The 22,162-nt window shown below is 51.5% G+C and overlaps 1 protein-coding gene across 12 annotated transcripts in view; it reads right to left on the reverse strand.

Moving 5' to 3' along the window:
• GGTA1 (glycoprotein alpha-galactosyltransferase 1 (inactive)) overlaps window positions 1-22,162 on the reverse strand; it is a 66,612-nt gene that overhangs the window by 15,593 nt on the left and 28,857 nt on the right. For 4 of the 12 annotated variants that reach the window (XM_017350065.4, XM_089301797.1, XM_089301796.1 and 1 more), the window contains exons 2-4: window positions 15,436-15,550; window positions 9,143-9,231; window positions 1,139-1,174 (exon numbers count right to left, since the gene is read on the reverse strand). In XM_017350065.4, coding sequence (XP_017205554.3) covers window positions 1,139-1,174; window positions 9,143-9,222 — 116 coding nt within the window. In that variant the 5' untranslated portion in view covers window positions 9,223-9,231; window positions 15,436-15,550. Of the gene's footprint in view, window positions 1-1,138; window positions 1,175-9,142; window positions 9,232-10,212; window positions 10,359-15,435; window positions 15,551-16,390; window positions 16,618-22,162 lie in introns of those variants that run through there. The other 8 variants (XM_089301808.1, XM_070056259.2, XM_089301813.1 and 5 more) reach the window with 6 other exon arrangements.

Here is a 22,162-nt window from a genome sequence, read left to right on the forward strand (position 1 = left end):
ATACTTTGCTCTGAGATTCCTAGTAACCAAGCCAATTAAAGGAAAAGACAAGTTTAAATAGCTATAATTTGCTTTTTTAAAGATAATTTTTAAAGATTTATTTATTTATTTGAAAAGCAGAATTACAGAGCGGCAGAGGCAGACAAAAAGAGAGACAGGTCTTCCATCTGCTGGTTCACTCCCCAAATGGCCACAACAGCTGGAGCTGGGCTGATCTAAAACCAGGAGCCAGGAGCTTCCTCTGGGTCTCCCACACGGGTGCAGGGGCCCAAGGAGCTGGGTCATCCTCTGCTGCTTTCCCAGGCCATAGCAGAGAACTGGATCGGAAGTGCAGCAGCCAGACTCAAACCGGCGCCCATATGGGATGCGGGCACTTCCGGCGGCAGCTTTACCTATTATGCCACAGCGCTGGCCCCTAAAGATAATTTTTTTTTAAAAGATACAAAGTGGCTCATCAAGCAACTCAAGCTTACCCTTTTATTCTCAGCGCAGTTTCTTGCATGGGTCTTTAGACAACATACAGTGGGCAGAATAATGGACAGTATCTGTCCAGATTCCTTTTTATTGGCAAGACAGGGATGTGCCTCAAATGACACTACTTAAAGATTCCTTTCATGGGACCGGTGCTGTGGCATAATGGGTTAAGCATCCATCTGTGGCACCAGCATCCCATACAGGCACAGGTTTGAGTCCCAGCTGTTCTACTTCCAATCCAGCTCCCTGCTGATAGCCTGGGAAATCAGTAGAAGATGGCCCAAGTGCTTGGGCCCCTGCATCTGCAAGGGAGACCCAGAAGAAGCTCCTGGCTCCTGACTTTGGGTCATCTCAGCTCCAGCTGTTGTGGCCATTTAGGGAGCGAACCAGCGGATGGAAGACCTCTCTCTCGTCTATAACTATGCCTCTCAAGTAAATAGATAAATCTTTAAAAAAAAAAAAAAAAGATTCCTTTCATGAGAACCAAGGACAAAACACTAGCCATGGTTCTATAAAGACAAAGTAGGGTGTGCGGGGAGTTCCACCTGCTACCCTCCTATTTTGGCTTGAGGGCCATCACTAGCTGCCGTGCAAATAACAGACCTTAGTGGGTGCAAGACATGTGAGAAGCATCCCATAGATACCTAGAATTCAGCTTACTCACTTTGACTGATATATCCACAAGAAAGAGCCTTCTGGGCTAAAAGCAAAGAAGAAATAAAAACACGTTACTTTTAGTGCTGTGAAAGTCTTCATTTGTAACCATTCTCACTGAGTCCTGAGGTGAGCAGAGCGCCTGGGTCTTAGCTACTGCCAGGTTTCTCCTTCCCTCTTAGACAGAACCAGTGACAGCAGGAGACCGGGAGTGTCCAGGCACAGTCACCTCGGGACCTCCAGGGAAGGGGATCTCTGAAGAATCTCAAGTCATGATTTTGTTTTTTAAACAGAAGACAGCTCTCCATTGTCCAGGAGTGGTTTCACTGAGAGACAGATGGTCCTCTCCTGCCAGCTACCCCGAGGGCCTGGAGGGTAGAAATGCCATGGCCCAGCCCTTTCTCACCCAGGATTCATCTCCCCCTAGAACACAGCACCAGCTGCACCCAGAGAGAATTTCTTCAATTGCTGAAGGCGGGGCGACGGGCTTACAGCCCTCCCAGGCTGGGCCAGAGCTGTGTGAGTCCTCTAGTCAATCATCCAGTGCACACCTGCTGAGGACACAGTGCTGGCCAAGACAGGTCTGCACCTCATCTCTGCAAGGCGGACCCTATTCAGCTGATTACACAGCTCCGTGCCTTCATATTCCAAAAAGCACCATAAAGGAAAAGCACAAGCAGGGGCAGGGGTTTGGGACAGCGGCTAAGACACCATTTGGGACGCCCAGATCCCATGTCATAGTGCCTGGGTTCACGCCCTGGCTGCTCTGCCAGTTCCAGCTTCCTGCTAGAGCACGCCCTGGGAGGAACAGGAGAGTTCTCAAGTCCTTAAGTCCTTGGGCCCCCGGCATCCATGTGAGAGATCCAGACTGAGTTCCAGGCTCTTGGCTTCAGCCTGGCCCCGCCCTGGCTGTTGTAGGCATTTGGGGAGTGAATCAACAGATCTCTCTCTCTCTCTGTGTCTCTAAGAAATAAAAATAGAGACATAGAAAAAACAACAACAACCACCACCACCACCAAGAAACCATGAGCACTTAACAGGAAGATCTTGATGGCTTCCAGGAGGAGGTGGTGATGTTTTCGCTATGCCATAAAGTGTAGGGGTCACCAGGGGAAGAGGAAGAGGGAACAGGAAGTGGGAAGAGTGTTCCACATAGAGCAAAAAATGTGCAAGGGCCCTAGCATAAAGAAGGAAGGAACCCGGAGTGCCGGCGCCGCAGGCACAGGATTAGCCTAGTGAGCCGCGGTGCCGGCACCCCGGAACCTGGTCTGGGCGCCAGTTCTGTCCCGGTTGCCCCTCTTACAGTCCAGTTCTCTGCTGTGGCCAGGAGGGCAGTGGAGGATGGCCCAAGTGCTTGGGCCCTGCACCCATATGGGAGACCAGGAGGAGGCACCTGGCTCCTGGCTTCGGATTGGCGCAGTGCCAGCCGTGGCAGCCATTTGGGGGGTGAACCAATGGAAGGAAGACCTTTCTCTCTCTCTCTCTCACTGTCTAACTCTGCCTGTCAAAAAAAAAAAAAAAAAAAAAAAAAAAAAAAAGAAGGAAGGAAGGAAGGAGTCAACTACAAGGAGATAAGAGAGAGGAAGCCAGAGGTCTTGCTGGGACCTGCCTGGAAACTTTGCCCTTGAAGGGTTTTAAGCTGAGGAGAAACGGGGTCTCATTTCTAACTGGAAAAGATCCCTGGAGAATAAAGGAAGTGTAAAAATAGATGAGGAGGGCCAGCGCCGCGGCTCACTAGGCTAATCCTCCGCCTAGCGGCGCCGGCACACCGGGTTCTAGTCCCGGTTGGGGCGCCGGATTCTGTCCCGGTTGCCCCTCTTCCAGGCCAGCCCTCTGCTGTGGCCAGGGAGTGCAGTGGAGGATGGCCCAGGTGCTTGGGCCCTGCACCCCATGGGAGACCAGGAAAAGCACCTGGCTCCTGGCTCCTGCCATCGGATCAGCGCGGTGCGCCGGCCGCAGCGCGCCGGCCGCGGCGGCCATTGGAGGGTGAACCAACGGCAAAAGGAAGACCTTTCTCTCTGTGTCTCTCTCTCACTGTCCACTCTGCCTGTCAAAAAAAAAAAAAAAAAAAAAAAAAGATGAGGAGACCAGCTGGGAGGTGACGACAGTGAGCCAGGCAGCCACGGGCCGTGACTGAAGGGCAATGATTTCAGAGACATTTTGGGGTAAAAGTGACAGGACTTGTCATCATACTGGGTTGCTCCATGATCTGTGCAGAGAAGCTGTGTCTGGTTCTGGGGTTCACTTAGCTGACTAATCCTCCTTGTGAATGAAAGGGGACAGCCTGGCTGAGAGCTCTGAACCCGGGCTGCAGCACCTGGCCCAGCCCTGCCCCAGCCCTGCCCCAGCCCAGCCTCAGCCCTGCCCCAGCCCAGCCTCAGCCCAGCCTCAGCCCAGCCTCAGCTACCTCATCTCTGAAACACAAAAACAAATAGTAATTGTTTCAGTCTCTCCCTGACTTCTGCACATCTCCTAGGAAGAAAACGCATCCTTTCCTACCATGCGGTTTCCTCTCGGACCAAGCTCTGAAATTCCAGGTGTCTAAAGCTGTTTATTAGTTCTGATAATATTCATGGCTGTTGACACTTGGGCACTGTGCTAGCTCTTGAAATCCTCACAACCTCCATGGAGTCCTATAGGTGTGAGGACTGAGGAAAGCAGCATTAAGTGACTGGCCAAAGGTGATCCCGCTAGTGAGAAACAGAAGTAGTATATGGACCTGGGGAATCTGACAGCAGATCCTGTAAGGGGAAGGGAGAGGAGGAGGAGGAGGAGGAGGAGGAGGAGGAGGAGGAGGAGGAGAATCGGTTATAACCCAGCACTCAAATTTCACCTGGCAATTTGCAGATTCAGGGTCACATCACATTCTCTCTCTCTGTCTCTGTCTCTCTCATATTTGAGAGGCAGAGTTACAGAGAGGGGGAGAGACAGAGAAATCTTCCATCCTCTGGTTCACTCTCCAAATGGCAGATATAGCTGGAGCTGCGCAGATCTGGAGCCAGGAGCCAGGAGCTTCTTCTGGGTCTCCCACACGGGTGGCAGAGGCCCAAGCACTCGGGCCACCCTCCGTTGCTTTTCCCAGGCCATAGCAGGGAGCTGGATCAGAAGTGGTGTATCTGAGACTTGAAACTGGAGCCCACATGGGATGCCGGCGCCACAGGCAGCAGCTTTACCCACTATGCCACAGCGTCAGGCCCCTTCTGTACCCACCATCTTTCATCTACTTCATATCATTGGTTATTTAGTCACATATCTTATCTCCCCCTCCAAATCATAACCTCTTGAGGGTAAGAATTTTTTTATAAAAGATTTATTTATTTACTTGAGAGGCAGAGTTATAGACAGAGAAGGGGAGAGACAGAGAGAGGTCTTCCGTCTGCTGGTTCACTCCCCAGATGGCCGCAATGGCCAGAGCTGAGCCTGACCCAGGAGCTTCCTCTAGGTCTCCCACGCAGGTGCAGGGGCCCAAGCACTTGGACCATCTTCCACTGGTTTCCCAGGTGCATTAGTCAGGAGCTGGATTGGGAAAGGAGCAGCCAGGACTTGAACCAGTGACCCTATGGGATGCTGCACATGGATGCCTAACCTACTAGGCCACATCGCCAGCATGAGGGTGAGAATTTTACTTGACCTACATCATATCCCTCACGGCATTCAGCACAGACAAGGAGGTCAAGAAAGAGTCCAGGATAATGGATCAGAAGTTCTGAGTTCTAATTAGAACACGGACATAAACCCACTAGTAAGTCATTTCACCTGTTGGCCTCCATCTTGTCACTTAAGAAATGGAAATCCTTGGGGTTGTCACTGTGGCACAGCAGTTAAACTGCTTCTGGGACACCCACCTCCCATTCCGGAGTCCTTGGTTTAAGTCCTGGCTGCTCTGCTTCCCATCCAGCTTTCTGCTAAAGCACATCCTGGGAGACAGCAGACGATGGCTCAGTACCTGGGTCCCGGCCACCCACACGGGAGACCTGGGTTGAGTTATGGGCTCCTGGCTTTGGCCTGGCCCGGTCCTGGCTGTTGCAGACATTTGGGGAATGAACCAGCAGATGGAAGATGGATATTCTCATTCTCTCTCTCTCTTCCCATACCTCCCACCTCCCTACCTTTGAGGTGAATAAATACATTTTCTAAATGGAGATTCTTGGGACAGGCATTGTGGCATAGCAGGTTAAACCTTTGCCTGCAGTGCCAACTTCCCATATGGATACCAGTTCAAGACCTGACTGCTTCACTTCCGATCCAGCTCCCTTCTAATGTGCCTGGGAAAGCAGTGGAAAATGGCCCAAGCACCTGGGCCCTTGCACCCACGTGGAAGACCTAGAAGAAACTCCTGGCTCCTGGTTTCAGCTTGGACCAGCCCCGGCCGTTGCAGTCATTTGGGGAGTGATCCCACAGATGGAAGATCTCTGTCTCTCCTTGTCTCTCTGTAACTCTGCCTTTCAAGTAAATAATGGATACCCTTGACTAGAATAAGGGTTGTGCAGTGGGTAAGAGAATGAGCTGCAATTAGACACATAAGGGCCTAAATCTTCCAAAAAATGTGACCTTGAGCATTAACATTTAGCATTTTTGAGACTCAGCGTCCATATCTAGAGACTTGGAATACAAGACCCACTTTGCAGGGCTACTGTAAAAATTGGAGGCAATGCAGAACATGGTTCCTGGCACATGCAAACACTCAATAACTAGTAGCTGCTGTCATTGGCATCACTATCACCATCACCATCACAATTTTGTGTAACTTTTAAGGCTTCCTCGAATTCTAAAATTCTAAGTTTCATTTTTCAAATATTTATTTATTTGGAAGAGTTACAGAGAAACAGAGAGAGAGATCTTCCATCTGCCAGTTCATTCCCCAGATGGCTACAATGGCCAGGGCTGGGCCAGGCTGAAGCCAGGAGGTAGGAGCTTCCTCCAGGTCCCCCACATGAGTGCAGGGGCCCACACACTTGGGCCATCTTTTACTGCCTTCCCAGGCCAGTAGCAAGGAACTGGATCGAAAGTGGAGCAGCTAGGTCTTGAACCAGCCGCTCACATGGGATGGCAGTGCAGTGGCAGCTTAACCAGCTAAGCCACAATGCTGGCCCCTGGTATTTCATTTTGTTTTGTTCTTTAACCCTGCTTCAACGCAAATGCTGCCCTGGACGACATTTTTCGAGGATGCTTTACTGACAAGTTTTATTTACTAATGAGTGATGTGCTTAGCTTGGTGCTGTCCACCTGTCTAAACTTAGTGTTCTCAGCTCACCTCAAGCCATCACACGGCCAATTGATAAAGTGGCAAAAGATCTGCTCCCTTTGTTTGCTTCAAGGGAATCCCACACTCCAGAGAATGAAGTGACCAGGCTAGACGATGCCAATTTAAAAGCATCAGCCAGAAGCTCCCCAGCCACTGTGCAGAGGGACACACCCAGCACTGAAAAACAACGCTGATTTCTGAGAGGCCAGTGCCCACATGTCCATCTCAGCCTTTGGCTTCCATGTTTTAATTTTGTGAACCAAAATTTAAAAATACGGAAGTACAACTTTGGCTACCATCCAAAACAGCAAGGTTACCCAATCAAGCCTTCAGAATCAGAGCTTAAAGCTTACACAAATAAACATTCCAACCCCCAGGCAAGAGCTCCAACTGATGCTTCCTTGCTCTGTTGGATCATTCCAACTGCTGACGCTCTTCCTTCTCTTTGCCCAAGTACCCATGTCTGTTTTGTCCCCTGAACAAATGATGATGACGACAACGATGACCGTTTATGGAATGAAGGTTGGTTTGTCTCCAGAATTCATATGCTGCTGCTCTAGCCCCAGTGTGGTAGAAGTTGGAGGTGGGATCTTTGAGGGGAGCAGGTTTCAATGAGGTCATGAGGGCGGTACCACCATGATGGAGCTGGTGTCCTTATAACAGGAAGAGACCAGGGGCTGGCGGCACTGTGGTGTAGTAGGTTCAGCGTCTGCCTGCGGCAACAGCATCCCATATAGGTGTCGGTTCAGTCCTGGCTACTCCACTTCAGATCCAGCTTTCTGCTGTGGCCTGGGAAAGTAGTAGAAGATGGCCCAAGTGTTTGCACTGGGCACCATGTGGGACATTTGGAAGAAGCTCCTGTCCTGGCTTTGGATTGGCCCAGTTCTGGCCATTGTGGCCATGTGGGGAGTGAACAGGCAGATGGAAGATCTCTCTCTCTCTCTGTCTGTAACTCTGCCCCTCAAATAAATAAACTCTCAAGAGGAAGAGATCATAGTCTGCTTCCCGTCTGTAATGTGTGGAAACAGGGAGCAGGAAGAGCACCCTCACCGGGGCAGGGGCAGGGTAGCAGCTGGCGCTTTGACCTTGCCTCCCCAGCCTGTAAGGCTGTGACAGACAAGTTGTGAAGTCACTCCGTGCATGGTGTGTTCTTGGAGCAGCCTCCCAGCAATCCTAAGAGGCAAGCAGTGTGATTTTTCTCCCTGCTTAAAGACTGGGAAATGGAAGAACAGAGCGACTGAGTCGTCCCAGGTCACAGAGGAGGCAAGCGGCGGCACAGGACCGGCGCAGGTCTCCTGGCCCTGCGTTCCAGCCTGGATACTCTCATCCCTCAAGTGCCTAAGGGAGCCCCAGGGTCCCCACGCCCAACTCTGACTCATCCCTTCTTCGGACAAAATACACTCGGTTTCCTCAATTCAAAAGACCTGGTTTCCAAACGCTTTTAACTTAGTCACACTCTGGCTTTTAATATTTTTCTTAAAATGAGTTTTTCTGAATGAAACGAGAGAACGGTCCAGAAGCAGTTGGGTCTGTGCAGCCGCCTGCACCAGCTCTGGAGATCCCTCGCGTTCCTGACGTGCCTGAAGGTGCAGTTCCTCGTTTCAGCAGCCAAGATGGTGCTGCTGGCTCACCAAAGATTCGAACTGAAGAATTCAAAAAAGATATTCAAATGTTGTCCAGGTCCTTTGGAACTTGGAGGCCCCTAAAACATTTTCACCAAGAAAATACCAAAGGTGCTGGGACAGCCCGGTCCTCTCTAATGCTGCAGTGGACTTACTGCACCTGAAGGCTGAGCTTTCCCAGTGCGCCCAAAGGCAAAGGCATCGGGCACTTCTGTAGGGACTCGTGGAGCCTTCAGCTGGAATTTCTAAATCATTGTTCTCTCAAAAATCACACAGGCAGCTTAGCTGTTCGAGGTGAATCCACAGATGAATTCGAAAACAGAGAAACATTCGATTCATTTGCTTTCCAGAGTGTGTGTGTGTGTGTGTGTGTGTGTGTGTATGAGAGAGAGAGAGAGAGAGAGAGAGAGGCTCAAAAATTTTAACGAGGCACAAATGAATCACCAGCCACTCAAGTGTGTGTTTTTGCAGGAAAAGTCAACCCTTGAGTTGCTCTTTAAACTCTGCAAGTATCTTAGGATTGCAAAATTCAGGGTGGATTTCTCAAGGAATTCCTGTCTGAAATCTCTTAAGGTTGTTTCCACATCTGATCACATAAATTATGTAAAATCACATTATGGGCTTCACTCTCTTGGAATCGAGCCTACCAGGGGGGAAAAATCAAGATAAACAGGAGCATGGCAGGAAGGCAGACAATTAATAAGCCAGAAGTTATTTATTTATTTATTTGAGAGGCAGAGATCCTATCTGCCAGCTCACTCCCCAAATGCCCACAATGGCTGGGGCAGGGGCAAAAGCCAAGAGCCAAGAACAAAATCCAGGTCTCCCATGTGGGCAGCAGAGACTCATACTTGAGCCGTCACCGATGCCTCCCAGGGTCTGCGTTAGCAGGAAACTGGAGGCAGGAATTGAACCCAGGTGCTCTACTATGGGATGTGGGCTTCTTAACCACGAGGCTGAAGTTACTCAGGAGATCCAGTGATTTTCCACACAGCACAGAGTTCAGGAATACCGGAAGGGCAGACTCCTTTGTTTACGACTTCAGTTAATCCTAACTACAATCCAGCTTGGTGAGGTGGCTGATACTAGTGAGACAGAGCCAAGGTGATACCTTCGTCAACATCATTTTATCATGGTTCATAATTACCTGTTGATGTATTCCCAAAACACAACAATCACTGTCGAGACAACCAGCATTGACAGAATTATTTTTCCTTTGACATTCATTATTTTCTCCTGGGGAAAAAGAAGAGGGGGGAAAAAACAGACGAAATAAATGAAATGCAAAGCAAGAGATGGCTTTCAAGAAGTGCTTCTACCCACATCCTCTCTAAAAGGACAAATTTATGAATATTTAACTAGAACTGAAGAGTGTGTTCTACCTTAAATTGCATGGGCCTCCCATGGCAAATTAGGCTAATTCAGTCAGTAGAAGAGCACAGAGGGAAAATTGCATAATCACCAATTCTTTTTCAAAGGAGGTCCTAGGGGATTCCAGCCTCAGATCTCAGGGGCTCTATCACCTTGATTTTTAAATCCAGTTAAAGAAGACAAAGAATGGGATTTTCATCTCTGACACTATTCTTTGTCGCTTTGAAAGTGAGCTCTCTTTGGAAACGCAAAAGTCAAGATTGAACTCAATGTCATAATCCAACCACCAGCGTCCAATACAACTACTGATAGGACTGGTGGTATTCTAGACCCGAGCAGACGGGCCTGCCCGGCCACGTGTAAGCCTGCCTCTGCTTCTGGCTTCTTCTCTCAAACTATCATGTGAACTTGGCACAGACAGCCTAGGGCCCAGGACAAAGTGAAAAAGACGCAGGGGGCTGCACACAACTCAGCCCCCGGCTCCGAGAAGCCACTTGACGTCTGCGTCAATGACACTGTCACTGAATGCTAGAAAAGTCTTGGGTTTGGAAGCGAACAGATTTCATTCTGAGGCTGTGGCCATCTCTCTGTTCTGATGTCTTCACATCCCAGAGGAATGCGGTCAGACAAGGGCTTTGGAATAAGGTGGGGATTTGAGGCCAGACTTTGGCATCCAAAACTGGATAACCCCGAACCCTGGCTGTTCTCCAGGCCCTCACCCTCAACTCCAAGATGCTCCGAACCCTAAATCCCTTTTTGTAATTCAATTGGCATCAAGGCCATTTATAATCTTTATTCTACCGAGTGAGACTGTTTCAACACTTCTTTGCATAAATATTGACTCACTTTATGATGCAGTGCTGCATTGAGGATGCAGCATGACGTATAACAGATCATCCACATCCCCGAATCCTGAATTCCAACATGTCTGGCCTCAGGGTTTCAGAGAGGGACTGTGAACGTCTGCATCGTATTTAATCAATTCCTTCCCTCTTTAAAACAGGAATAAAAATAGTGGTCATGACAACAGGTGATGTTCAAAAACTACTTAGTACTGTGCCTGGCATAGCCTGAATGCTTAAAAAAGATGCTAGTTCTTAACACTGGTGTCTGTAAAACGAGCTTTTGGGCGGCTCCAATCAGCACAGTGCCTGATACTTAACAAGTGCTCAAAATGCATTTGAAGGAGAGGATCTGGGGTTTAGGAGTAAGAATGTGTTGCAAAATGAAGCGCAAATGGGCACACATGAGGGACGCTACAGGCTTCACCATCTGTTCTGTGCCAGAGCGTGATGAAGAGTCCTTGGAAGTGGGATGTGACTTTGATTTTCTCTGATCAAGCCCCAGGCACGGCTACAGCGGCCTGTGGTGCAGAGGAGGCAACAGCACTGCTGGCTGTGTGGCCCTAGTTTTACCACCCCTGCCCACACCACCAACCTGCTCAGGATCAAGCACAAACTGTCTGACAAGTGTGAGGAGTCTTGAGCAGAGGAATATAAACCCCTGACACATCAGGAGAAGCCAAACCAGACACCCCTCGCAAGCCCCTGCAGACATATGCAGGCGTTGTTATTATTATCAACTTCAGAAATTAGCATCGGGTGCAGCACTCTCATTTCATTTCTTTCTGGGCTTCATAAATGGCTTGAACCTGCTTCATCTTTGGCCGTGGCCGGTATCACTCTGGATTGAGACTTAAAATTGGAAACTGTCCAAATGAGCCAATTCTGCATCTTTTAGCAAAGCACTCGACATGGGCATAAACATGTTCCCTGGAATCCACAATCCGAGTCTCCAGGGAAGATTGGCAACATGGCCAATGGGGCTCTTAAAACATTTTTATTTTTCTGTGTGGACAAAAATGGAGATTTGGCATCCACTGTGGTCTGAAAGCCTTTCTCTTGTGTGTTACTTATCTTTCAGGAGTGTCAGAACTGTATAATTCTAAAGACGGGTACTCACTACCTAAGAAAAGTGGGTTTGCTTCCAAATTCATTCAAGGATCAGAGGACAGCCTGAGGACTTGTAAATATGAACACAGTGCCTCCAGTGAGAGGAACCTCAGCAGTCCCGGGGCCCTCACCCCGCAGAGACTCGGTGAAGGCAGCCAGCCCCCGCCCCACAGGCCTCTTGTCATCCCTCAGACCCTGTGACTTCACACTCCAGTCACTTCTCTCCAGATGCATCCTAGGACTCCCAGAGCTACTCCCAGGCCAATCCTAGGACGCAGCTACCCAGAACTTGGCCCCTGTACCAGCTTGGGAACGAAACCACCCACAGCTCAGAACGTGTGCAGACTGTGCTACAGATGTGGAGGCATTTCGCAAGGCAAGGTCATGTTGTAAAGTCTGTCATTTCTCTACTTCCCTCGCACACCCTCGCCCTCCCCCTTCTCCACTGTTATTTCCCCAGAGAGTCACAAAGAATTTTCCATGTGGCCCATAAATGAATCCTGCCTTGCCTACCCCCAACCCGTCTCACACAGAACCACGTGCACATGCGCGCACACACACACACACACACACAAACATCTTCAGAGAGTCTCCCAGATCCACCCCACCGGGCGAAGCCAAGGTATTCCTTCTAAACAGAATTCCTCTCTGAAAGGAATTCCAGTGAGCCCTGTTTTCTCCATCTCACATCAAGGGGAAAGGTGACCCTGTGTACTCAGAGGCCCTGGAAAAGCCATTAGCTCAGAAAGCAGGAATTAGGCAGGGTGGAAGTAGTGGCAGAGGAACCAAATCTATTCAGGTTAAAGTGCTCTCCTCTCTGCCCATAACTTCTCCATTCCGCCCTAGGAACCCAGCCCCTCCACCCGGAAGAACTGCCTCTGCTCTGCCGGAGCTTTGCTCCCTTTTGAGCGAATGTGATGGGTCCAGACAGGGACAGTCCCCAGCACCTGGCAGGTGCACGCTGAATGTTTGCAGAGTGAACAAATGAACAAGGAAGGTGCCAGTCTTGCTGCATAACAGATTTATGAACAGACGTGGAACACGGCTACCATGCAACTAGGTGGTTTTTGAAACCGTAGGTACTTCAGCAAACAAAACCACCAAGGGGCTTCCAATCCAATGGGAGACACAACAGGATAGAACATGTCGGGCAGTGACAAAAGTGCTGCAAACTAAAACAGGGCTGGTAGGGGCCTCTGGAAGGAGCCGAAATTAACTAGGTATTCATTATCCTTAGGCAAAATTCCAGTCTGTAGTGCTCCATGTCCTTGATAACAAGGGGTTTAGAGGCGGTATTCCAGGTAAAACTTACACTAGTGCTAAGACTCAAGTCAACAGAATCCCAGGTGTTTACCTCCGGTGAGTCCCTTTAAACCCTCCGAGCCTCTGCATACCCAACCCAGAGATTCCAGCACCTTCACTGGGTCCTTGAAAGCACAAAAGCAGACCTTGTTTATGACTGCCCTGCAATCCATACATGGCAGCACCTCACAGAACAGTCGGGGTGAGCCCACCACCCCCACCATGTGGCACGGAAACTCAGCTCTGCCCCTTGGGAAAGATCCACCCAGCGGGCCTGCAGTCAGCCCCAGCACTGGGGGCAGAACCCGCTCTTGTAACCAGAGCCCCAGATTTCTCTGGCCTCAGTCTCTGGTCTGGTGAATAAGTCCTTTGGACCTAACTTTCCCAACAAGCTTTCCTGATTGACGTGGGACCTCATTTTTCAAGAGGGGGTTCATGTAGCCACTTGGAACTCATCCTGTTGCAGGAACCTGAGTGCATTTCTTGATGTGTCGATCAAATGATGGATGAGCCAGCCAACATGCACTGCGCACACAGGCTGGCCTACCAGGAGCTGGTGAAGCTTGGCCCTCAGAGCCTCTCACTGGCATGAGCTCTCTTGCAAGACTGACATTGAATCTGACGGCAGTGCAATGGGAAAGCCCCAGTCACGCTTCCCGGGGACAGACGGTGCTCCTTTGCCCGAGGGAATCACCCTGTGGCTCTGTCACCTGTTCTGAGGCTGCAGGTAGAGATGAGGGGCTGACCTCACTATCCCTAAACCCACCTGGGTCCAATGACAACCTGCCCCGGGATCTTGTTGAGCACCCAGCACCCTCCAGCTCGGATGGGAGAAGGACCTGAAGGGCACACGGCTCTGGTCCTGCCCGGGGACCACAATGATCCAAGTCTATCCAGGACCCAGGCCCAGCAAGCACGAGAGGGCCGAATCTAAACAGTGATCTGGTTAGCACCACCCAACCAAGGCACTGTTACAGATGCGGCATCACCAATAACAGGTTATGGAGCAGAAAGAATCTCTTGTAAGCTCTCAATAATAAAAAAGCAACCACTGATTAACCACGCTGGAGGCAACGCTGGTTTATCTTTCTCTTGTCGCTACTGAAAATTAGACTAGAAAATTGTTGTCAGCTAGAGGCAAGCAAAGAGCACGCTGCCAACACATGACAGGTGCATGAGGCGGCCAAGTAATAGTCATCATCTCTTTGTATTATTTTACTAGAATGCGGTTTTCTGGATTTTGTCATATCTGGAGTATTTGTCAGTTTTTGTTCTTGTTATTTGTTGTGGTATCGTGTGTCTCATATTCTAAACATTTAGTTCCCCACTTAATATTGTATTTACAACTTTGCATCTTTTTTTTTTTTTTTAAGTATGCCTCCAAATTGAATCAGCTTCAAGCCCTGCAAGGCCCGCTCCTCCCAGACCGAGGCAGGCTCAGCCCTGGGCTAAACACTTTAGCAGCAGGCACTCAGATGATAACACATACGCTGCGAAGTTACTCTGTTATTATTTCCATTTTTCAGATATGAAAGCAAAGCAGGGCTCACAGAGGTGGAGTAACTTGCCCCGTGGCACAGCATAGAGTGGTAGGGCTCAGGATTCAGACCCAGGGAGTCTTTTAACCACTCGGCTGCTGACCTAAACAGGAAGGCCTGGCCACAGGTGAATACTCAGATCTCCTTGGTACAGCCTCTCATTTTGTCTCTCATGATCACCACGTGGGACTGACCCAAAGCCAGCCAAACGCCGGAGGGACTCACCGTGGAGCCACCTTTCCCCGGACTACAGAGCGAGCCCTGACCGGCTCAACGCCTCTGCTGCTGCTTCCAGGCACCTCCTGTGCCTGGTGTGGGATGTCCTCGTTCCCATCACCCGTGTTCCTCGCAAGAGTCAACACAGTGGCCTTGGCTCGGCTTTGTCGTGAAGAATCTAAATGTCGGCAAAGGGAAGCTGCTCGCCTGAGATCCCTGGACACACCCAGAAGTGGTGGGTCTTAAGTGCAGACCCTGCGCCTCCTGGCCCAGTGCCTGGTGTTGGGATGATGCCAGGGAAAGGAGGGAGGGTACCGCATTATCCGAAAACATCTCTAAATTGGCAGGCGGTGTAGAAGTGCTCCCCTGGGGAAGAAACGGGGTCAATTCATGGCCGGGAAAGAACATGGAAGGCTGTTCCCAGTTATGTTCTTCATTATAAGGGTCAACATCAGCCCAGACGCAGGAAAACAACAGACAGGTCTCAGACTAAATACACGGCTAACCGTCAGCCCAGCCATCACAAATGGAACAACCTGTCCTGTGAGGGGCAGCTTGAAGCGCCTTTTCTTGAATACCCGTCAGGAAATCAAAGGCCGGGATCCAGCCTGCTGTGTTTGCTGCCTGACCCAGAAACCACTGCGCAAGGATCTGTCCAAAGAGAACCAAAGGAAGAGGAATGGAAGCTGCTGCACTGTCCTGAGAGAGTTCGCATCTCTCCATCATGCCTGTTCCAGGGTCCCCAAGACCCTGCCCCCGCCCTGTCCCCATGAATCCTGCAGTGAAAATGCCAGGCCACAGCCACATCGGCTGCAGCCCTGCGCGGTCCTGCCAAGGGGAGCCAAATAAAACCAGAACTTACTGCAAGAGTCCCACCAGCTCCCGCTTCCAGACCCACTGCTGGGGAAACAAGGATTTTGTCCTCGTTCCAAACAGGGGACCAGCGAGAGCTTAGGGGGTAGCAGGGACCCTGCCCCAGGGCGGATCCACAAGGCCAACTCTTCACCATTTCCCCAGTGACCCCACACGGCAGAGGCACATCATTTCAACATTTCACATACCTCATCGTCTGCTGCTTTCCCTCCGGAGGAAAAGGCCAAACAACCGAGTTCTATTGAGTGGGATCTGCAGGAGGAGGCAGGGCTCAGAGGCAGGGAAGGTGCGGCATTCCAGCTCCTTTCAAAAGAATAAACAGCTGTTTCAGGAAGCAGGGGGAGTCGCAGCCCTCTGCTTTGTTTCTTGCTCGCCTGGGAAATGGGCTGTTTATCAGGCCTGTTGACTCAGAGCTGAAAGCCCGTGAGCACAGCCTCCCTGCCAAGTGAAGCCACAGGTCCAAACTGGGCCTGAGGTGGGAGGGGGGAAGGCCGCCACCAGGAGAGGGCCACACAGGCTGCCCACATCACCACCCCTGGGCAAGAGGAGGACTCCTCCGGACCCAGGCAACCTCATGTGACTGCTCTGAGGAAGGGCCAGGGGAGAAGGTGGGGAAAACAAACAAACAACAAAAAACCAGGACCAGGCGGGGGATAGGGAAGAACTGTTATCAGATCACAGAAGGCCTGTGGCGATTCTACCTAAATGTGCCTCCAAGTTAAGTCCTTTCTCTACATCCTTTAGGCTTTGGAAGCTGTTCTGCTATGTCTGAACCCCTCATTTTTAGAAAATGGTATTAAATCTCCGATGTGGCAAACCGCCCTGGAAGAACTTTTCAAAGGTTGCTGAGGTCTGACCCAGCTCCTAGGCTGAACAATGCTTAACATTTCCCACACCCACCTCCTGTTACCAAAATAGCACCATGCAGCTGGGAGGGACCTTAGGGCAGTGGGTTCACAGTGTCAAAACTGCTCAAACCTTGTCAAAAAGCACACGAAGTCATTCTCAGAAGCCCCACCACGTAAAACACAGGACGCACGGCGCTCTGCTGAGCAGGAAAGCAATCCTCAAAACCCGCTTTGCTGATCCTTACGCAGCGGCTGGGCACGTCCAGGGAGTCAAGTCTAGAAGGTGAAGTCTTACCTTCCACTAAGGACTGGGGGCCCAAACCACACAGAAAGGAGTTGAGGACTGGCCCCGTGGTGGGAGCGGGGGCGGGGCTCAGCAGTGCCTGATCCAGTCCCTCCCTCCCTCCCGTTCCCCAGAGGGAAGTATCACGACTTCCTTCTCTGAGGGCACGAGCGAGCTGGAGCTTCGCGCTCTGGAAGTTCTGACATCTTGATTTCGTTCTTCCTGTCGGACTCTCCTCAGTCTGAGCAAACACACGCCTTAGGAGCTTGTCATCCGGCTCTGCGCTCTACACCCGAAAGAGAGCGTGCGTACGTCCCCCAGGAAACTTGCAGAACATTCCAGAGCACTCCCCAAGCGCACGCTCCCCCAGTGGGTAAGCGGTCAGCTGGTCCTGGGCAGGATTCTGTCTGCAGCAAGGAGGGTGATCAGGCTACTGGCGCCCGTGTCAACAGGACGAATCTCACGCACATGGCGCACGAGGGTACACGTGGATGGTACCCTTGCTTTAAATTCCAAAAACATGCAAACCTGAGTTGTGGTGGCGGTGGAAGTCTGCTTGGTGGTTTCCTTGGGGGTGGTTGTGACCGCAAAGGGACCCAGGAGAGACTCCCGGTGGGGCTGGTCATGTTCTGTTCTGTGACCGGGGTAGTGGCTACACAGGTGTGTCCACTTTGTGACAATGCATCACAAATGTGCTTTTTTTCGGTTGTATTTTAAGCAAGAGAAACCTTCCTGCCTGCAGCGGCATGCTCTCGGGCATCTGTCTTACCCTCCTCTCACTCCAGGGCCACAGGACCGTGGACAGGCCCTGCCTTTTCCTTCTACTGGGTCCTCCTCTCCAATCCCAAGCTCGAGGAGGACCTGAGGAGGGGCTCAGGGGGTGAGCTGTGGTGTTAAGCAATCCAAGAATCCAGACCCGTGGTCAGGGGTGAAGGGATAGAAAAGAGAGTTTAGAAGCTAAAGAGCTAGGCTAAGCTAAATGGGTCCTCTTGATGCGTCAGCCTGCTCCCGGGTCACACGCGTCTCCCGCTTTCAAAGCGGCCTCTCTCCCTTCTCGATAGATCTTCACGCTCACTCACGGAGTGGCAGGGAAGGGCTCTTCTCCAGCTCCACAGATCAGCGTAGAGAGGCTCCGAGAGGCTCAGCGGCTCACTCAGGGTCACCAGCGAGGGCACCTCCCTGGCAGCCGCTGGCTGCTCTCCCCACCTGGGCCCCTCCAGGCAACACCCCCTATATATTAGCAGGAGAATAAGGCTCCAGGCTGGTTAACCGCAGCTTGGCTGGAGTGTGTGCAAGTCTGCAAGGCAGCAAATTTCACTTCTAGAGAATTCCAACCAGCCTTCCTCCTTTCATCGCCAGACTCTCAAAACAAAAGGAGCCCGCATTTGTGGTCATTCCTTAATTGAGGGTCAGAGAACCATAGCAAATGAGCTTCAGGCTACAGAGCCCTGCTGATCAAAGCTGTTAAGAGGCCACGCAATGATGAATGGAATGGTGACTCTCATCATCCAGCCCTAGCAGCCATGGACCTGCCAGGCAGCAGCCAGCAGTCAGGACGTGCACCTCCCACATCCCGAGCCCCCTGGCCCGCGTTGCAGTGGGGCAGCTGCAGTCTAGGTACAGGGAGCCCTGGCTCTGTGCCCAGATCGCTTCCTGCTGAGAAACGTGATGGGCGAGATTCCCAACCTGCTTCCCTCTGTCGAAGTGTGAGGATTAAGTGTTCCTGGCAAAGAACACTTGCAGGTTTTCACTGTTTAATCCTAGATGTGTTCAGGGCGGTCACCAAAGACTTGCTGGTGCTTGTGAATGATAGAGCAATTTGGTCGGTTTCTTGCTCTTAGTAACAGGGATAATCACAGCCCCCACCCACCGCTCAGGATGGCTGAGGGCAAAGTGCCGAAGGGCAAAGACTCTGGGGTCTGGCTGTCTGGGTGTTATTCCTGGCTCTGCCTCTTACACTGTGCAATCCCAGGCAACTTAGCTAACTTCTCTGACCCTCTGCTTCTACATCTGTTAAATGGGAACAGTAGCACTTGAATGGTAGCTGCTCCATGGTAAGTGCTGTACACAAGTTACTCATTACTGCAAGAATTAAAGGAGATGTTTACTAAAAAGGATTCAGGGCAGTGGCTCAAGGTGTTCAACAGCTATTAGTTTCTAGTGCTCAATTAACCAAATGCTGCCATTCATGTGACTTTGCGTATGTGTAACAAGTACACATTCTGACCACATTGGCCCTGGAAGAGGGGAGAAAAGAGGGAGAAGGGGAAGCTTCTACATGATGCCTCCGTAACCATTAAGAATTGTTGCAGGCTCAAGAGTATCGGCTGAGAGGATCTCTGTGCAAGCCGGCCTGATAAACTAGTGCAGGCAGAGAGGTTGCACCTGTAAGTCTATTTTCCCAGAGAGGACTCTCCATCTGGGCCAGCAAAATGAAACCATTAGGAGTCTTCCCAAGCAACACACAGCAAACCATCTGGAGATCTGGCTCTATTGCAGCCAACTCCAAGACAGACTGCACCAAAGCCCCACTAACGAACCCCCTCTGCAGCCATAAGCTTCCAGCCTGCGCCCCAGCCACCCTCCCTTGCACAGGGAAGTCCCTCCCTGGGGCAGACCTGATTTCTTCATGCTGTAGGTTAGACTCTTTCCAGATAAGGAAGAGGCTGGCTTTGTTGCTCTTGGAACTCCGCCCACTCCCTCAGTCAGATGACTCCAGAAGGAGGTGGGAACCAGGCCCTGGGTTGCTCTGATGGCAATCTGAAAGGCTCACCTCTCCCCTGCAGTGAAAGAGATTTGAGGAGCCATGTGGGCCAGCCCCGTCTCCGAGCCGAACTACATCCTGAACAGGTGAGATGCTCAAGACCACCGTCATGCCCCACTTAAAGCCAACCACGATGCTCCATCTGGCTGTGACAAACCCTGGAAGGTGAACAGGGTTAGAATGCCAAGCTATAAAGAAGGAAAGTGAAGCTCCAACGGGAACCTTGGTTGTAGGGTGCGTGGGAGCCAAGTGTGAGTGAGGTCTTGTCACGACTGGAGGAGCCAGACCAGGCTGGGATGCGAATGGATGTGGTACACGGCAGGGGCGGTGACTGTCACAAGAGCCAAACGGGAGCAGAGCGGGACTCGTCTTGCCCTCTCCTTGGCTACTGGGTTTCCCTCGAACAGCACATGACACCTACCAGGTTCTCCACACATTCTGGTTTAACGAATGTTGAATAAAAGCCTACGGAGGCCAGACAGGCAGCGGAGATGCAACAAGCGATGGCAGGGTCCATGATAAACCAGGCAGCTTGAGCTGAGGGCCTAAAGAACTATGAGTGAAAGTGACCGGCTTTATGGATTAGAAAGAGCAACAGAAAGGAAGAGCACGCCCTTCCAGTTTCAGACAGGTTCTTCCAGAGGCAGAGAAGGCACCATGGCTCGTTTTAGGAGAGCAGAAAACTTAGAGCCATTTTCATTTATGAATGGATATAGAATCAGATTCCCAAAGGAAAAGGAAAACCAAAACCAAACCACTGCGCCAACAGCACTTCTCCGGTCACAGAGCCGGCTGTGTTGGCCACAGGTGACTCCTCTCTTTGGGGACACAGTTTTGCACTAGAAGCATGGCGATTTCATGCTATCCTGCCGCCGCCGGCCCCGTGAGCCACAGCCCCGTTCCCTTCCCTTCTCTGGGCCTGGTTCGTGAAGCAGGGATTCACTCTGGCTCCACTCTGCCCTGGCCAGCCCCAGGGGCAGCTGTGAATGGGGCTTCCATAGAAATCTGAGCAGGGCAATCTCCCGAGGCTCCACGGAGGAGGTGACGCGCCTGGACCGTTGCAGACCGGCTTTCCAACCCTCTCCTTCCTTCCAGAGACCCGACACCTCCATCTGGCCAGGCCCTCCCTGCTCTGCTTCTTCTTCCCACACGCTGGAACACGGAGCCACACAAACAGCAAGGCAGGTCCACCCTTCAGAACCTGGAACGTGCCATGGCTTGAGTGTTTGTCCCTCTAGACACGGGGGCTTGCTCCCTAAAACCTCACGCTCACAGCACTGAGGGGGTGGAAATGGACTCAGTTATGGCGTTTGGAGGTAGACTCTTTGGAAGGGGACTGGATTGGACTGGATCACTAGGGTACATCCTGGTGGCTTTGGAAGAGACCAGAGGACGACAGCCGTGCACTCTTCAGGTCTCTTGCCACACGATGCTCTGTGTCACCTTGAAACATTCAGCAAGAGCCCCGTCACCACCTGCTGACCCAGTAGGCCCCCACCCAATCTCGGACTGCTGACACTGAAAACCGCGCGCTCGGTCAATCTTGTCGGCGCCTCGGGTATTTCACTGCGGTAACACACAGGCCCTTTCTACCCAGGCCCAGCCCCCAGGTGGGCCTCCAGGGTCCCCTGATGAAAGGATCGGCTTTGGCTCTGGCTTTCTATGGGGGGGACAGAGGCAAACAGAACAGCCCATGCAGGAGCCCCAAGGAGCTCTCCCCAGGGCAGCCCCAAGCCCACCCGTGAGAGAGGAGACAGAGGCAACCAGCCCAGCAAAGAGAGGGAAAACCCAGCTCCTGAGACAAGTACTCAAGGTTAGTAAAGCCCCTGGAGAACTTTGCATGCACCCTGGGTCACTGTGAAGGCCAGGGTGAGGAGGACAGGCAGGGGCCCCCCACCCACCCAGTTAGCCTGGGAAGCATTTCTTCCTCACGCAAAAGGCCTATGACCAGGGCTGATGCATGGCAAAGAACACTAAAATAAGCTTAAGTGGATACTAATGAAACAACCAGAAAAAAAAAAAAAAAGGGGAACACGGTGCTTAGTAAATGCAGTGACACTGGGCAGACATTTGGTTCCAGCTGCTGTTTTGTGCGTGTGTCGTGGGCATGTCCATTCCTGATCCCAGCTTCCTACAAATGCGCAAGCCAGGAGGCAGCAGGTGATGGGTCAGCTGGGTCCCTGCCACCCACGGGGGACACCTGGATTGAGTCCCTCGCTCCTGGCCTTTTCCGTGCTATCGCAGGCATTCGGGAGATCTCTCTCTGTCTTTGTCTCTTTGCCTTTTAAATAAAATGAAAAGGAAGGAAGGAAGGAATCTGCTGACCCCGTCCCACAGGCCAGGTGGCCTCAGACAAGTCCTCTTGCCTGGCGGAGCCTCCCAGCTCTCAAATGGGCACCAGCAAAGTTGACGCAGATTATTCCCGCGCGCCTCCGGGCCTCTTTGTTTTGCTCTTTGCAGAGTGGCAAGGCCTTGGCAGGGACCCGTGCATGCTCGGAGGCTAGAAAGAGCCTGTTCTCACTTGCTCTGCCGACGTGGCTGATGAACATGCAGCTTCCAAGCTCAAACACATCCTCCGCAGAGATGCACACCTCGGCCAGATCTGATTCTCCCCTGAATTCCCACAGCCCCTGGGCAGCCACTTGTTTCCTGGTGCTGTGTGTGTGTGCGTCGCTCTCCATCTCTCCACAGACGCTCTCACGGACAGCAGTGAGGCCCGGTCTATCTGGAGGTCCCCAGTGGTCCTTACGGAGGCCCTGATACAGAGCAAGTTCCGAGGTGGACAGGTGGATATGTGGACAGGTGCAAGGGTGGATGGACAGATGGCGTATTACCAGTCTCTTAGGGCTACCACAAGTTACCCTGAACTGGGTTGCTCCACACACAGATACTGATCGTCTCACAGTTCTGGAGGTCAGAAGCCCAGAGCGGCAGTACAGTTGGTTCCTGCTTGGGCACTCAGAGGTGGAATCCACAGTACACCTCCCTCCTAACTTCTGCGGTTGCTAGCCGTCCTTGGC

This window comes from Oryctolagus cuniculus, chromosome 1 (assembly GCF_051225735.1).
Source record: "Oryctolagus cuniculus isolate XC-2025 breed Fujian yellow rabbit chromosome 1, ASM5122573v1, whole genome shotgun sequence".
Taxonomy (NCBI): Eukaryota; Metazoa; Chordata; class Mammalia; order Lagomorpha; family Leporidae; genus Oryctolagus; species Oryctolagus cuniculus.